This window comes from Onychostoma macrolepis, chromosome 09 (assembly GCF_012432095.1).
Source record: "Onychostoma macrolepis isolate SWU-2019 chromosome 09, ASM1243209v1, whole genome shotgun sequence".
NCBI classification, from domain to species: Eukaryota; Metazoa; Chordata; class Actinopteri; order Cypriniformes; family Cyprinidae; genus Onychostoma; species Onychostoma macrolepis.
The window spans coordinates 26,020,657-26,037,100 of record NC_081163.1 but is presented as its reverse complement, the minus strand read 5'-3'; the positions used below and the strand labels follow the sequence as shown (position 1 = coordinate 26,037,100).

The window sequence follows — 16,444 nt, the reverse complement described above, 5'->3', positions numbered from 1 at the left end:
CATACTTATCTGACCGCCATCAGTTCGTAGCAGTGAATGAAGAGGTATCATATCGATCACAAGTGCAGTATGGAGTACCTCAAGGCTCAGTACTAGGGCCGTTACTTTTCACGCTTTACATGTTACCCTTGGGAGATATTATCAGGAGACATGGTGTTAGCTTTCACTGTTATGCTGATGATACTCAGCTCTATATTTCTTCGCGGCCTGGTGAAACACACCAAATTGAGAAACTAACGGAATGCATAGTCGATATAAAAAACTGGATGACGAGTAATTTTTTACTGCTAAATTCTGAAAAAACAGAGGTGTTAATTATCGGACCTAAAAACACCACATGTAATAACCTAGAACATTATCTAACACTTGACGGCTGCTCTGTCAATTCACACGTAGGTTCAGTCAGGAACCTAGGTGTGCTGTTTGATAGCAATCTTTCATTTGAAAGCCATGTTTCTAGCATCTGTAAAACTGCATTTTTTCATCTCAAAAGCATATCTAAATTGCGACCAATGCTCTCAACGTCAAATGCAGAAATGTTAATTCATGCGTTTATGACCTCAAGGTTAGACTATTGTAATGCTTTATTGGGTGGTTGTTCTGCACGCTTGATCAACAAACTACAGTTGGTCCAAAATGCAGCAGCTAGAGTCCTTACTAGAACCAGGAAATATGACCATATTAGCCCGGTTCTGTCAACACTGCACTGGCTCCCTATCAAACATCGGATAGATTTTAAAATCTTGTTAATTACTTATAAAGCCCTGAATGGTTTAGCTCCTCAGTACTTGAGCGAGCTCTTATCACATTATAGTCCTCCACGTCCAATGCGTTCTCAAAACTCTTGCCGTTTGATAATACCTAGAATATCAAAATCGACTGCGGGCGGTAGATCCTATTCCTATTTAGCACCCAAACTCTGGAACAGTCTACCTAACACTGTTCGGGAGGCAGACACACTCTGTCAGTTTAAATCTAGATTAAAGACCCATCTCTTTAGCCTGGCTTACAAATAACACACTAATACGCTTCTATTATTCAAATCCGTTAAAGGATTGTTAGGCTGCATTAATTAGATCAACCGGAACTGGGAACACTCCCCATAACACATGATGTACTCGTTACATCGTAGGTAGAATGGCATCTACGCTAATATTTGTCTGTTTCTTTCCTATTCTGTTTCTCAGTCTGTATCCGGTCAGATGGTGGATCAGCACCAAGAGATGATGTCTACAGCCCTGATCGTCAGCGGAGACCAGGACACCCAGATGACCCCCAGAGACATATCCCCAGTGAAAACCTCGACTGAATACAATAAAACTAAAAAAATATAACAAAATAACTAAAATATAATAAAATACCTAACTAAATAATACTACTATTGTTAGAAATTGCAACAAAATTAAAATAGAAATATAAACTTTTGAACTGCGGGTTTCGTCTGGTCAGAGGAGAACTGGCCCCCCGACTGAGCCTGGTTTCTCCCAAGATTTTTTTTCTCCATTCTGTCACAGAGGGAGTTTTGGTTCCTTGCCGCTGTCGCCTCTGGCTTGCTCAGTTGGGGACACTTAATTTCTAGCGATTATCGCTGATTTGATTGCACAGATAATATTTAAACTAAACTGAGCTAGACAATGACATCTCTGAATTCAATAATGAAATGCCTTTAACTGAAAATTGAGTGTTTAATCTTATCATTATACATTACTGACACTCTATCCTCTAATTTGATACTGTTAAGTGCTTTGACACAATCTGTATTGTTAAAAGCGCTATATAAATAAAGGTGACTTGACTTGACTAGTAGTAATTACAGTAACTGGGTACTAACCCTGAACCTAACCCTGAACCTAACCTGAACCCATGTATTTACCTTATATTACCCAGTACTTTCTTAGGTAAGTAAGTACAGGTAAGTGCACATACTGTAAAACCAACTGCAATCAAAAACATTTTTGTAACTTGTAAAAAATAAATAAATAAATAAAATATAAAAATATAACATTTCAGCTAGTTGCTAAGGCAACATTTCTAATTTACATTTAGTTTAAATTGAAGCACTTTAAAGCTAAATAAACTAATAAATAAAAATAATAACTATGTAGACAAAAAAAAATTAAATGACAGAGCACAACAAAATTACTAAAACTATAAAATGAGAAAACTGAAAATATAAAAGAATTCAAAAACTGATACTAAAATAACAATGGTAGTTGTTATTGTTAACTAAAACTGGTAAAGAAAGCTGAAATAAAATATAAATATTAGATGAAAAACTTCTTAAAACTTAAAAAATTTAAGCAACAATTAGAAATGTTGATTTGGCCAACTACCTGAAACAATATAAGTTGAAGTTGAAGTGCTGAAATTATGTAAACTAAAACTAAAATTGAAATAAAATAAACTAACGCTAAATAAAAATATAAAAACCCCAACAAAAAACAACAAAAAAAACTAATAAAAATGACAAAAGCACATTACAAAATTGCTAAAATTTAAATTCAAAATTAAGATAAAAACTGAAAATATAAAAGTAAAAGTTTTAAAAAGATTAAAAGTAAAAAAAATATATATATTTTTTTATTTAGTCCAAAGTACTATTTAACATCACTGAATCAACTTAAATATTACACCATCAAATCAAAATGTAAACTTTTTACAGTGTAGAGTATATGACAAAGCGCTTTTCTCAGTGTAGGGCATTTGTTTTGTTGTGAATAATGAGCCCTGACCCTGAGGATTCTGTTGAAGTCTTCTTTATCCACTCTCAGGAAGTGGCAGTTGTCCTCTCTCAGTACGATAGATGCTGCCCGAGGTGCATCATTCACCAGAGCCAGCTTCCCGAAGTCATCTCCCTCATGTAACGTGCAAACTACACCCTGCAACGAGACATGACATCTGTCAGACCCCGACAAACCAGCAAAGACTACAGACACTTATGAAAACATCTTCCAGCTGTAATTCAATTTGCACACACACATTCCTGGCACAGTCTGCATGCACTATAATTGGCTTGAGAGTGATTAGCTGGTCTGCATTATCACACATTAAACGCTTAATTAGTCTGTTAAATGTGAAGCATTAGTGGGGAATTACTATTCTGACCTTTCCATAGATCACCACGTTAACGGAGCCTTTCAGAATGATGTACCATGACGTGCCCTCCTCCCCTTGATTAAACACTAGGAACAAAAGAGATCGATAATGAACATCAAACGCTTCTGAAGCTGAACACTGAATTTCAGCACTCATTTAGAGCTGTTTAGTTCTGAATGGCTTGACTTTATTTTGTTAGTGAACTTAGCAGGTTTGTGCTGTAATGATTTTGACACTTACACACTGTGCCTGCTTTGGCATGAGACTCAAATATCAGAACACCAGCTAGTTCCCTCCTCACCTGAGGAGAAAACACAAGACAATAGACTCCATACTAGCAATGAAACATGTCACCATGTAATAATGAAAAAGGAAAATCGCCTTCATTTGAAAGCAAATTATATTTTTAACAATGCACACATATTAAAGCTCAGCTTGCAATTCGTGCATTAATGCAATAGTTCACCCCAAAGTGTAAAAAAAGTAATTTTATATAAATATAATTTATACCTTTGAGAAGTGTACTTATTATGGAAATAACATGCTTTAAAAGAATATACGTGAAAAGTGAATGTAATGTTTTCGGACACTTAATTCCATGCTAATTGTAATTAACTGCAAATATATAATGTAGTATTGAGTAACAAATTACAGTTAAATTATAATCATGTACAATTATAAAATATAACCTGTGCTTTAGTATGTTAGTCAACACATCAAAATCAGTACATTCTTTAAATCATGACAAGATTATACATGATGTACATTAAACTATTAAAACATCATATACATATACAGTACATATACATATACATATACATATACATATACATATACATATACATATACATATACTTAAGTGGCCTTTTATTTGGTTAATATATTATCTGGAAGTACAGTTTTTTTAATATATATTCTCAGGATTTGAAGTACACTACAAGTGCACATGCAATTCAATTAAACACACTTATTTTTCACATGGGTGGCAAGGACTAGTTTTATGGATTCTTTTGTGTTTTATGAAGATGAACAGCATCACCTCCCATTCACTTTCAGAAACAGAAGCTTGAACATTCTACAAAAGGTCTGCCTTTATATTATATATATATATTTTTTTTTTGGTCTCAATTTTTCGTTTACTGAAATGTGTGTATACCAAACTAATTTCCTCTAACTTCATATAATGTGTACTTACAGTGGTGGAGAGATGTGATAAGGCCTTAATATGCAGCAGCTCCTCATAAATGATCTCCAGGTCATCTACTGTCCTCTGGCCTGGCCTGCAGAGAGGAGCAGGGAGAACAGTGATGACTTTGAAACTTATTCTGACATTTTAAAAAGTTTTATCCTGGTGCAGATATTATATCTCCCAGGACCTTTAAAAGGTCTCTCCTTCAGTTACAGCATGCATATACAAGTCTAATCTGCTTTTAGAGACTTTCAGACTATCAGAATTGTGGGAAAGTTCATAGGAAAGCAGCCAAACAGAAGCAGATACAGATCAGATCACTCTGAGGCACTTCTCTTAATAACCCAGAGTCCTCAGGGGGACGTAATGACTCATATTAACAGGTGCTGCTGCTTCTGGGGAAGAACGTACAGTTTACTCAGGATCATTCGCAGATGGGCGTCAGGTCCGATCTGAGAGAGGAGCAGGAGGGTGTCCTGTAGTTCTTCATCGCTCTCTTTCTTCTCTTCCTCAGTGGGGAGGGGTGCGTCCTCTGTCTCATCCTCCAGGAAGCGATAAAACAGATACTTATCTTGGAAACTCAGCTCCTGGTCCACTGCAGCCAAACACAGAACAAACCGGTAATAGAGACCAACCATACAATACAGAAACACAAGTGACCGCATCAGATCTGTAGTATAAACAAAACTCATGTGTGGCTGATTTAATTTACACTCTCTGCAAAATATACAAAAGTTCTCTCTCTCTGCATGTAATGGGTGATTATACATGTACACTATAGGGGTTGGTAAGATTTTTTATGTTTTTGAAGTCTCTTATGCTCAACCAAAGCTACATTTATTTCATGAATTTTAAAATATATGAAAACAGTAGTATTGTGAAATATTATTATGATTTCAATTTGAATATACAACCCAAATTCCGGAAATGTTGGGACGTTTTTTAAATTTGAATAAAATGAAAACTAAAAGACTTTCAAATCACATGAGCCAATATTGTATTCACAATAGAACATAGATAACATAATAAATGCTTAAACTGAGAAATTGAGCTCATTTCAAATTTGATGCCTGCTACAGGTCTCAAAATAGTTGGGACGGGGGCATGTTTACCATGGTGTAGCATCTCCTCTTCTTTTCAAAAAATTTTGAAGACGTCTGGGCATCAAGGTTATGAGTTTCTGGAGTTTTGGTGTTTGAATTTGGTCCCATTCTTGCTTGATATAGGTTTCCAGCTGCTGAAGAGTTTGTGGTCGTCTTTGACGTATTTTTCGCTTAATGATGCGCCAAATGTTCTCTATAGGTGAAAGGTCTGGACTGCAGGCAGGCCAATTCAGCACCCGGACTCTGCAGAGCTGCAGTATGTGGTTTTGCATTGTCCTGCTGAAATACACGTCATCTGGAGGGGAGCATATGTTGCTCTAAAACCTTTATATACCTTTCATTCATTCATAGTGCCTTCCAAAACATGCAAGCTGCACATACCGTATGTACTTACGCACCCCCATATACCATCAGAGATGCTGACTTTTGAACTGAATGCTGATAACATGCTGGAAGGTCTCCCTCCTCTTTAGCCCGGAGGACACGGCGTCCGTCAAATTTGGACTCGTCTGACCATAGAACACTTTTCCACTTTGAAACTGTCACGGGCCAGGGTGCCTCCCTGGCTCCCTCTGCTGTCTGTGTGATCATGTCCTTTTCAGCGGCTCGTGACAGGTGCAATCAGCGCTGATCTGGCGGTGGGGCTGCGCATGTCACGAGCTGCTTCTATTCCACCTGTTGCTCATTACCCTTTCCTTTATATTTCTCTTCTGACTAGCTCCTGTTGTTAGTAGATTGTTTTGTGTTCTGTGTTTTGGTGTACACTCACGTCTGTCTGTTTGCACCCCAGGACGCATAGAGAGAAGGACTGCCACTCTCTGCCTCACTCCACTCTTTAGTGGTTGGCCCTGTCTGGCGCTGGGTCTTGGGCAGTGATCCGCTCGTTGGGTCCGCATCTCACTGCCGACCGTAGCTGGATTACCCCAGAGACTTGCTCGCTGAGTTTTGTTACAGTTTTATTTGTTTTGTTCACCTTTGGTAATAAACCTTGTGCTCGAATCTATCCTCTGCCTTTGAGTCCTCTGTTCTCCTCGCGCCGTCACAGAAACAGTCCATTTTAAATGAGCCTTGGCCCACAGGACACGACGGCGCTTCTGGACCATGTTCATATTTGGCTTCCTTTTTGCATGATAGAGCTTTAGTTGGCATCTGCAGATGGCACGGCGGATTGCGTTTACTGGCAGTGGTTTCTGGAAGTATTCCTGGGCCCATTTAGTAATGTCAATGACAGAATCATGCCGATGAGTGATGCAGTGGCATCCAACAAAGGTCTTCGGCCTTGTCCCTTACGCACAAGATTTTTCCAATTTCTCTGAAACTTTTGATGATGTTATGCACTGTAGATGATGAGATTTGCAAAGCCTTTGCAATTTGACGTTGAGGAACGTTGTTTTTAAAGTATTCCACAATCTTTTTACGCACTTTCACAGATTGGAGAGCCTCTGCCCATCTTTACTTCTGAGAGACTCTGCCTCTCGAAGACATCCCTTTTATTGCTAATCATGTTACAGACCTGATGTCAATGCTTTTTCAGCCCTTTGTTGCCCCCATGCCAACTTTTTTTGAGACCTGTAGCAGGCTTTAAATTTGAAATGAGCTCATTTAGTGGATAAAAGTGTAAAATTTCTCACATTTGTTATGTTATCTGTGTTCTATTGTAAATAAAATATTGACTCATGTGATTTGAAAGTCTTTTTTTTTTTTCATTTTATTCAAATTTAAAAAACGTCCCAACATTTCCGAAATTCGGGTTGTATTTTACAATTTATACCTGTAATATCAAAGCTGAATTTGTATCATCATTACTCCTGCAGTCTTCAGTGTCACATGAGTTAGTGGTTATTTATTTTTATTGCCATGTCAGCATCTAAGGCTATCTTAATGGCAAAAACTACAATAATACAAGAGTTACATAAACACAAAATAAAAACCAAGCAAACACAAAAATATGGCATTTAAAATAATAAGATTTTTTAAATGAACATGCTAAAAATTCTCTAAAAAATCTTTTCTGGTAAAATCTTACTAAACAAGTTCCTGAGTGAGCGTTCAGTGTCACATGATCCTTCAGAAATCATTCTAATATGCTGATTTGCTGCTCAAGAAACATTTCTTATGATGGTTAATGCTGAAAACAGTTGTGCTACATAATATTTTTGTGGAAACTGTGATTCTTTGAAAAAAGAAAATTTAAAAGAACAACATTTATTTGAAATTGTATTTTTCGTAACTGTTGTAAAATGTCTTATCTGTAACTTTTGATCAGTTTAAAGTGCTTTTGCCGAATAAAAGTATTAATTTCTTTCACTATCACTATCACATACAGTGATAGCCTATGAGATGACACACTCACCGTGGTTTAGGACACCCTCCTCCAGCAGCACCTGCCACATCCCTACAGCCTGAACACGAGAGTGAACACAGGAAGTGTGCTGCATCAGCCAATCAACGAGCTCCGTGCCCATACAGCACTGCCTACAACACAAACACACACACACACACACAGAATACTGATAATCTACTGAACCACTCCACACAGAGAGCAGTGTTTAATGACTTATAGACAGTGCTGGGGAGTAACTAGTTACATTTACTGAGAAAAATGTGTAATTGTAAGGGGGTTACAACTGAATGTTTTCACACACACACACACACATAGATTTGATTGATTTCGTCCAAAATAGCATTGACTGATCTAAAATATGACACCAATGTTTCAGTTGTTTAGGACACAGAATAGGACACATGCTTATTCGATAACTTTTATTTCCTGTTTGGGTTTATGTATATGCTTTATTTTTTTTTAATTAACTGTTTTGTTTTTTCTTCGATAGAAGTTTTTATTGTTAGATGCCAGTGTTTCCTGTCATAGCAATGCAAAGATTTGATTTCAAAAACAGTATTGTAGCTATTAAATTATATCTTGTTATGATTTTAAATCTGGATTTAACCTCAGAATGATCTCAAAGTAAAAAGGTGCTAAAGTCAGATTTTGGTGGCTGTGCTTTCAAAATAAAATTATTATAATCTTAATTCAAGTGATGAAGGAAAGTCTGAAAGTCTGACAGTAATCAAAGTTGAGCACTACTCTAAGGTTAACCCAGCCTGCTTTAAATGTTCGAAAATGATTTAGAAATTTAAATTTAAAAAAAGTAATCAAAAAGTAAATGTAATCAGTTACATTACTTTAATAAAGTAATTGAAATAGTTACACTACTTATTACATTTTGAATAGGGTAACTTGTAACCTGTAACCTACTACATTTCCAGTGTTTCCTTCCCAACACTGCTTACAGAATATAAGAATATAATAAATTAAAAAATATATAATCTTTAACACAGTAAATAATAATAATAATAATAATAATAAAACCCTAAGACTACACTTACCTGTATGTTTTAAGGTGGTACTTCCTATCTCTGATAATGTGAGGTGCTCGGGACAGGATGGTGTTTCGTAACACTTTACCTGCCCGGAGGATCTTTTCTGATGGCACCTGTCAATGTTTTAAACAGAGAAAGACAAACATAAACCACTCTATACATAACAAATAATGTATAAGTCAAACAGCTCAACATTGTGATTGACAGCTGTCAGACTGATAACAGGATGGTTGGAATACCTGAGTAATGGATTTGGGGTGAAGTTTGGTGGGACTTTGAATTAATGATTTCTGGAAAACAAAAGGATGGGGATGAGATGGATGCAGGACCATTAGGTTTGTTTTTTTAGTCTTTTGTTAACCTTTACACAACACAGTGAAATATTGGCAGACCATTTAAGTGTATATTGTTTCTGGCTGACACAGTAAACTGTAAAACTCTTTAATAATAAATGACTGCTTTCTGTGAAATATTCAGCCACACTGACTCCATATACTGTATATAGGAAAAAGCAAAGTGAGCAATATCATAACATCTCATTTGCTGAGGCATGACTTTTCCAAAAATAATTTACAATATCTTGAGTCACATAAATCTAGCTTTGAATGGCAGTTGGTGCAGGCGATTTCCTAACAATGATACTAATAGCCCTGTGCTCACTCTATGTTGAAGAGAATAAGCATTTAGATAATTTTCAAATGTATAATTAAAAAAAAAAATATTACATAAAATTGTGATACTCAGAAAGCAACATTTGCACATTTTCTGGAGAAAAGACAAATACATAAACTCAATTTTTACCCTTTTCTCTATATTCTCACACAACCACACTACCTAGTATGTATGTATAAGACAATGAAATCCCATGCATCAATGTTTTAAACTATATTTACACGCCCAACTAAATTTGAGTAAATTTAGCTGTACCCAATTCTTTGAAAGTACCATTTTTTTCATAACAAACCCATCAGCATTAAGTCATATGCTTTAATATCAGAACAAATGTAATCACAAGCAGCTTGTGTAGAATTCTGCTGATGTCCAGCTATTCTCTTCTCATATTACATAATAAGTCATGTCATGGTGTCATACTGCAGTGTTTCTCAGCGCTTCGAGCAGAAGGCACGTCTGGGGCACTGCTCTCCCTCCTGACACTGGGCCAGGGCCAATCTGCTGCATTTTTAACCAAACCGTTTAAATAATTCATGACCATCCTCACCCAGACTGTACATCTACAAACTCTACAGTGATTATTACTAGACACACTTCATACTGCTTCTATCAATCAGTCAATGTGTGTTTGACACTGTCAGTATTGCCGCCAAAAATATCACATTATATATATATATATATATATATATATATATATATATACAGGTGCATCTCAATAAATTAGAATGTCATGGAAAAGTTCATTTATTTCAGTAATTCAACTCAAATTGTGAAACTCGTGTATTAAATAAATTCAATGCACACAGACTGAAGTAGTTTAAGTCTTTGGTTCTTTTAATTGCTCACATTTAACAAAAACCCACCACTTCACTATCTCAACAAATTAGGATATGGTTACATGCCAATCAGCTAATCAACTTAAAACACCTGCAAAGGTTTCCTGAGCCTTCAAAATGGTCTCTCAGTTTGGTTCACTAGGCTACACAATCATGGGGAAGACTGCTGATCTGACAGTTGTCCAGAAGACAATCATTGACACCCTTCACAAGGAGGGTAAGCCACAAACATTCATTGCCAAAGAAGCTGGCTGTTCACAGAGTGCTGTATCCAAGCATGTTAACAGAAAGTTCAGTGGAAGGAAAAAGTGTGGAAGAAAAAGATGCACAACCAACCGAGAGAACCGCAGCCTTATGAGGATTGTCAAGAAAAATCGATTCAAGAATTTGGGTGAACTTCACAAGGAATTTGGCTACAGTTGTCCTCTCCTGAACCACAGACAACATCAGAGGTGTCTTACCTGGGCTAAGGAGAAGAAGAACTGGACTGTTGCCCAGTGGTCCAAAGTCCTCTTTTCAGATGAGAGCAAGTTTTGTATTTCATTTGGAAACTAAGGTCCTAGAGTCTGGAGGAAGGGTGGAGAAGCAAGTTGCTTGAAGTCCAGTGTTAAGTTTCCACAGTCTGTGATGATTTGGGGTGCAATGTCATCTGCTGGTTTTGGTCCATTGTGTTTTTTGAAAACCAAAGTCACTGCACCCGTTTACCAAGAAATTTTGGAGCACTTCATGCTTCCTTCTGCTGACCAGCTTTTTGAAGATGCTGATTTCATTTTCCAGCAGGATTTGGCACCTGCCCACACTGCCAAAAGCACCAAAAGTTGGTTAAATGACCATGGTGTTGGTGTGCTTGACTGGCCAGCAAACTCACCAGACCTGAACCTTGTCAAGAGGAAAATGAGAAACAAGAGACCAAAAAATGCAGATTGCACTGTCAAAGAAACCTGGGCTTCCATACCACCTCAGCAGTGCCACAAACTGATCATCTCCATGCCACGCCGAATTGAGGCAGTAATTAAAGCAAAAGGAGCCCCTACCAAGTATTGAGTACATATACAGTAAATGAACATACTTTCCAGAAGGCCAACAATTCACTAAAAATGTTTTTTTTTTATTGGTCTTATGAAGTATTCTAATTAGTTGAGATCAAAATCATCAAAATTAAAAGAACCAAAGACTTAAACTACTTCAGTCTGTGTGCATTGAATTTATTTAATACACGAGTTTCACAATTTGAGTTGAATTACTGAAATAAATGAACTTTTCCATGACATTCTAATTTATTGAGATGCACCTGTATATATATATATATATATATAATTTTTTTACATTTTTTAAGCTGGTGAAAATTAAGTTTATCATTAAAACAGGAAAAATTTATTCTGCCAATGGTCTCTTCAACTTAATTCAAAGACAAATTTTTCTCTTTGAGTCTAAGAGTTTTTATACCCTATTGACAGATATTTGTTCCTAAGCATAAACTCACAAGTAAATGTATCTTGATTTAAAAATGTTTAGATATTTGTATTGGAAAATAACAAAAATAGTGAGGAATACTGATTAATTTTTAGCAATGCAATATTTAATTCCATGCCTTTATGAATTTAAGATTTTCTGCTCTGATTTAAGACCTTTTTAGGCTTTAATTTGTGGAAGGGTGAATTAAGACTTTTTAAGACCTTTTAAAGACCTGCAGAAGTTTATGAATTGGTCAGTGTTGAGATTTTGGGCTAATTTGATATTTAGTGATGTTCTGAAAGTTTTTACAGAGAGAGCATAATTAATTAGATAATTCTTCTTTTGCTTACTTAAACAAAAATTCAGAAATCTTGTAATGCAAAATGTATTGTGTTATAATGTGAAAAAGTCAGTTTATTTTCCTTTTACGCCCTGAAGAAGATATCACAGGTCATCGAAAGTTCATAGAAATTATCCATCCTTGATCACTTTTAGTCAGCTTTGACGAAACTCCTCTCAGCTAGGGGTGGGCAGCTCGATCCTAATATCGATAATATCGATACCAACATTGGTATCAGTATCAGATCGATGCTAACCTGATTAGATCGATACTTTAGGTTAATTTTCTCTCCTCTACACTTAATATATTGCTTAATACATTCAGCAAAGAATAGACATATCTGTGTGTTTATATACCGCTCTTTTCACGTCTCGTATGCAAACATTACTGCTCCTCCCCTGCTTTAGTGTTTTGTTATGCCATTATGTGATTCAGCGGCTCCAAGCGTAAGCGGATATTATTGGCTACAGCGAGAGATGGAATGGTAGAAATTTGCTGCTGTAGCAACAGCACCAAACTTATTCACCTTTTTCAATGTGGAAGTAAGCTTTTTTCATAGACTGAATGTGCGAGACTTCCACTTCATTAGGCACGGTAGGGAAATCATGAGAAAAATAACAGTGTAATAAACGGTAAAATTGTTTGTGCTATCCACCGTGTGTCTTTATAATTAAGACAGTTCATTAAAATAATATGGTAAGAAACACCAGTTTGCAATACCAAGCAAGCAGCAAAACGAGCTGTTTTGTACAGTTAAAAATTGCTGGAAGCGGATGAGACTGGAAGCCAGACCCATTAAATTTACCGAATTTGGCCTTTTTATACAGTACTACTGTCTTTAACCATTAAGCCACGCATTGCTTTCATATTTCATATTATGCCTTGAAAGTGGACAATACTGACTTTTTTGACAAAGCGTATTTAGGGTTCAGATCGTGCTATATGTAGAGAATACGCATGGCATTTTTTTTTTAAAGTGGCGTTTATCGTTTTTGCAAATGAACTCTTCATATATATATAATGAAAACATGCTTTTAGAACTCAGAACTTCTTCCCAGTTCAAAAAGACCAAACTTAAAAGCAAAAATATCTCAAAATTGTTTTTGTTCCAAACAAACAGACTCTGTCTGCAATCCAGCCAAGCTACTCTAATGCAGAGCTTAACTCACACAGAACAGACTGTGAGCAGCATTAACAGTGAACTCATCCAAGTTCAAATCAATTTAAGCATGTCAGCTGAGCTCTTCAGCATCTTACAGCATGATTTACACACTTCCTTCATTACATAACGATTCTGTACATCCTGCGAGACGGATTCCTCCTTCTGTTAACCAAAGCAACAAACACACTTAAGTGAATAAAACAACACCATTATGCAAATCACAGAGACTCTCCTGTGGCCAGTATTGATCGTTTGGATGCATCTTTAGAGAATGAAAAAAGAAAAACACTTTGTGGCAGTAAAAATGACAGACACACTGGCTGTCGGAGCAGTGGACGGGAAATGACCCGAGAGGTCAGAGGAACAGGAAGTCCACACAGACATGTACACAGAAATGAGAAAGAGAGGATGCCAGAGCTGCCCATTTCATTTTACATTTCAAACAAATGTATTCTTGTTCTGTCGAGGAGATGGTGGGAAGGAAGGATGTAGTTATATCAAAACTGACGCAAACAGGAGAAATAACAAGAATCAAATTCTCTCTACTCATTAGGTGAGTCAAGATGGACCTCAAGGAACTTCTCATGGACAGACTACAAGAAATTCATTTTCTGTGCACAATTTTGGACATTGTTTATTTACAAAAGAAAAGCTTCAGTTGTTCATTATTACTTTTTGCCTCCTGGCGTCAGGCATGAAAAGAGTGAAATGAATCAGATTTCACAGTACGCTCTTAAAAACAAAGATTCCAAAGGTTTTTTTGTTTGTTTGTTTTTTGCAGCAATGCCAAGAAGAACACTTTTGGTTACAAAATAACTTTTCAGTGAACTTCTTGTGAAGAACTATAGAGCTTTCCACTATAAAGAAGCGTTTGTGGAATGGAATGGTTCTTCATGGTACCAGAGATGACAACAAGAACCTTTTAGATTTTTAGATTATTCACAAACCACCTATGGGCAAACAGGACATCTTATGTTGTCAAAAAGAGTTTTTATGCAGATAAACTTGAGCATGCACAGTCCGATAATGTAATATAGCAGTGTAGGTAATTTTTGAGAGGAATGAAAACAAGGCTGTGAGGGATAGATGTACAATGTCTTGCATGCTAATAAGCAACTAGTTAAAAGTGAAAAGTGTTTCCTAATCTTAAGTGTTACGAGTATTTTTAAGATTTTTTGATTTTTTTTGTCCATTTATTGTGCTTTCTGGAGCACAACAGCACTCAAGACACTTTGCTAAGCTTTTGTGTCCCACTGAAGAATGAAAATCATATACTTTTAGAATGAGGGTGAGTAAATGATGATGACAGACTGACCTCAGATGGTCATGATTTTTGAACATGTGGCCTGACTAAAGAGATGAAAGATTTCAAAGACAGAAGCTTAAAACAAACCTTATTTAAGTGTTTGGATGATGATCCGGGTGAACTGTTGTTCAGATTCTCTTTGTCAGGCATTCCTTGTAAACAAAATAAACAAAATAAAAGAATTAAATGATGAATATAAAAGATCAAATCTTTAAGATCTAATATTGAGCCGCATCATTTAGTCAAGATCAGCAGATTCAGCAGAAGTGATAGTTAAGTAAGAAGATTAAATATAGTGTATAAAGTCATCATGGGGCTGCAGGATGTGTGTAATCTTCAGTAATGGGTCCTGAGGGGCTGTGAAGAATGGTGGCAATCATTACACACACAACAAAAGCTTTCTCCTTCAAGAACAATAACTCCAGCCCTGGACAACAGCACATCCCTCTTCATATACGACGCTTACTGAATTACACACATCAACATAGAAATCTCAGACAAAAAGAAGAGTTTTAAAACTTTAAAACATGCTAATTTACTTTAAATTATTTTATAACAGCAAAAAAAAACCCCAAAAAACCTCGTCTTATCAAGAGCTGATCGCAATGTGCCATGTTTGACTATGTAGAAGCACAAACGAAGATAAGAGGTACAGCAGAGGGGAATGAAAGACATACAGTACACCACCGTTCAAAACTTTGGGGTCAGTAAGTTTTTTTTTTTAAAAATGAACTGATAGTTTTATTAAGCAAAACATGCATTAAATTGATTAATGTGACACAGTTACAAAAGATTTCTATTTCAAATAAATGCTGTTCCATTCATCAAAGAATGATTTCTGAAGGATCATGTGCAAAAGTGATAAGTTGACTTAACTTAAAAAAAAATTGAGGAAACCCGTTGCCTTGAAATTTTTAAGTAAATGATAATGAAAAAAATTTTGTCAAGTTCACTTAACTTTTTTTTTTTTATTATTATTTACTTAATAATTTTAAGGCAACAGGTTTCCTCAATTTAACTTAGTTAACCTCAAGTTAACTTAGCACTTTTTACAGTGTGACACTGAAGACTGGTGTAATGATGCTGAAAATGCAGCTTTGCATCACAGTAATAAATTACATTTTAAAAATATATTCAAATAGAAAACAGTTATTTTAAATCGCAATAATATTTTACATTACTTTTCCCCTGTATTTTTGATAATAATTGTAGCTTTGTTGAGATCAAGAGACATGAAAACATGATCAAATCTAACCAACACCAAACTTTTGTTGTATGTTTTGGTATTTTTCTCACAAAAAGCTATTGTATGATTTCAGAGGACATTTATCAAAGCATAAACAGTACATTGTACTACTTACTGTATACGACACTTTCGATGTGATTTTTGCTTGATTTTTTTACAGACTCTCATCACAATATGCTTTAGGTTTATGGAGGAAAAAAAAGAAAGGAGTTCGGAAAACTTATCTTTTGTTTTAAAGAATGAAAGTCATCCATGTGTGGAACAAAACCAGAGTGAGTAAATTACAACAGGATTAGGTAACACTTTATTTTAAGGTGTCCTTGTTACACGTTACATGTATTTACTATTACAACAACAATTAACGATGCATAATTACATGCAAGTAACCCTAAGCCAAACCCTAATCCTAACACTAACCATAAGGTAAGTACATGTAGTTAATTAATATTACTCAGTACATAAATATATAATTACACTGTAACAAGGACACCTTAAAATAAAGTGTAACCCAGAATTATCACTGTTGGGTGAACAAAGACAAGTGTTTGTACTTACTGTCAGTATTTGGGCCGCTCTCCATAACACCATAGGGAGGGACCAGCAGACCAGACATACACTGACGATAATTCTGGAAGACACAAACACTCCTGTTACA

General features: G+C 35.9%; 1 protein-coding gene across 9 annotated transcripts in view; it reads right to left on the bottom strand.

The window, feature by feature from the left end:
• Positions 1–16,444, bottom strand: part of rapgef4a (Rap guanine nucleotide exchange factor 4a) — a 77,629-nt gene that overhangs the window by 19,187 nt on the left and 41,998 nt on the right. For 8 of the 9 annotated variants that reach the window (XM_058787562.1, XM_058787561.1, XM_058787564.1 and 5 more), the window contains 10 exons: positions 16,345–16,417; positions 14,631–14,695; positions 9,012–9,062; positions 8,779–8,885; positions 7,742–7,863; positions 4,697–4,880; positions 4,292–4,376; positions 3,337–3,397; positions 3,106–3,182; positions 2,733–2,879 (listed from right to left, as the gene is read on the bottom strand). In XM_058787562.1, the coding sequence (XP_058643545.1) occupies positions 2,733–2,879; positions 3,106–3,182; positions 3,337–3,397; positions 4,292–4,376; positions 4,697–4,880; positions 7,742–7,863; positions 8,779–8,885; positions 9,012–9,062; positions 14,631–14,695; positions 16,345–16,417 (972 nt within the window). The remainder of the gene's footprint in view (positions 1–2,732; positions 2,880–3,105; positions 3,183–3,336; positions 3,398–4,291; positions 4,377–4,696; positions 4,881–7,741; positions 7,864–8,778; positions 8,886–9,011; positions 9,063–14,630; positions 14,696–16,344; positions 16,418–16,444) is intronic. The other variant, XM_058787563.1, reaches the window with a different exon arrangement.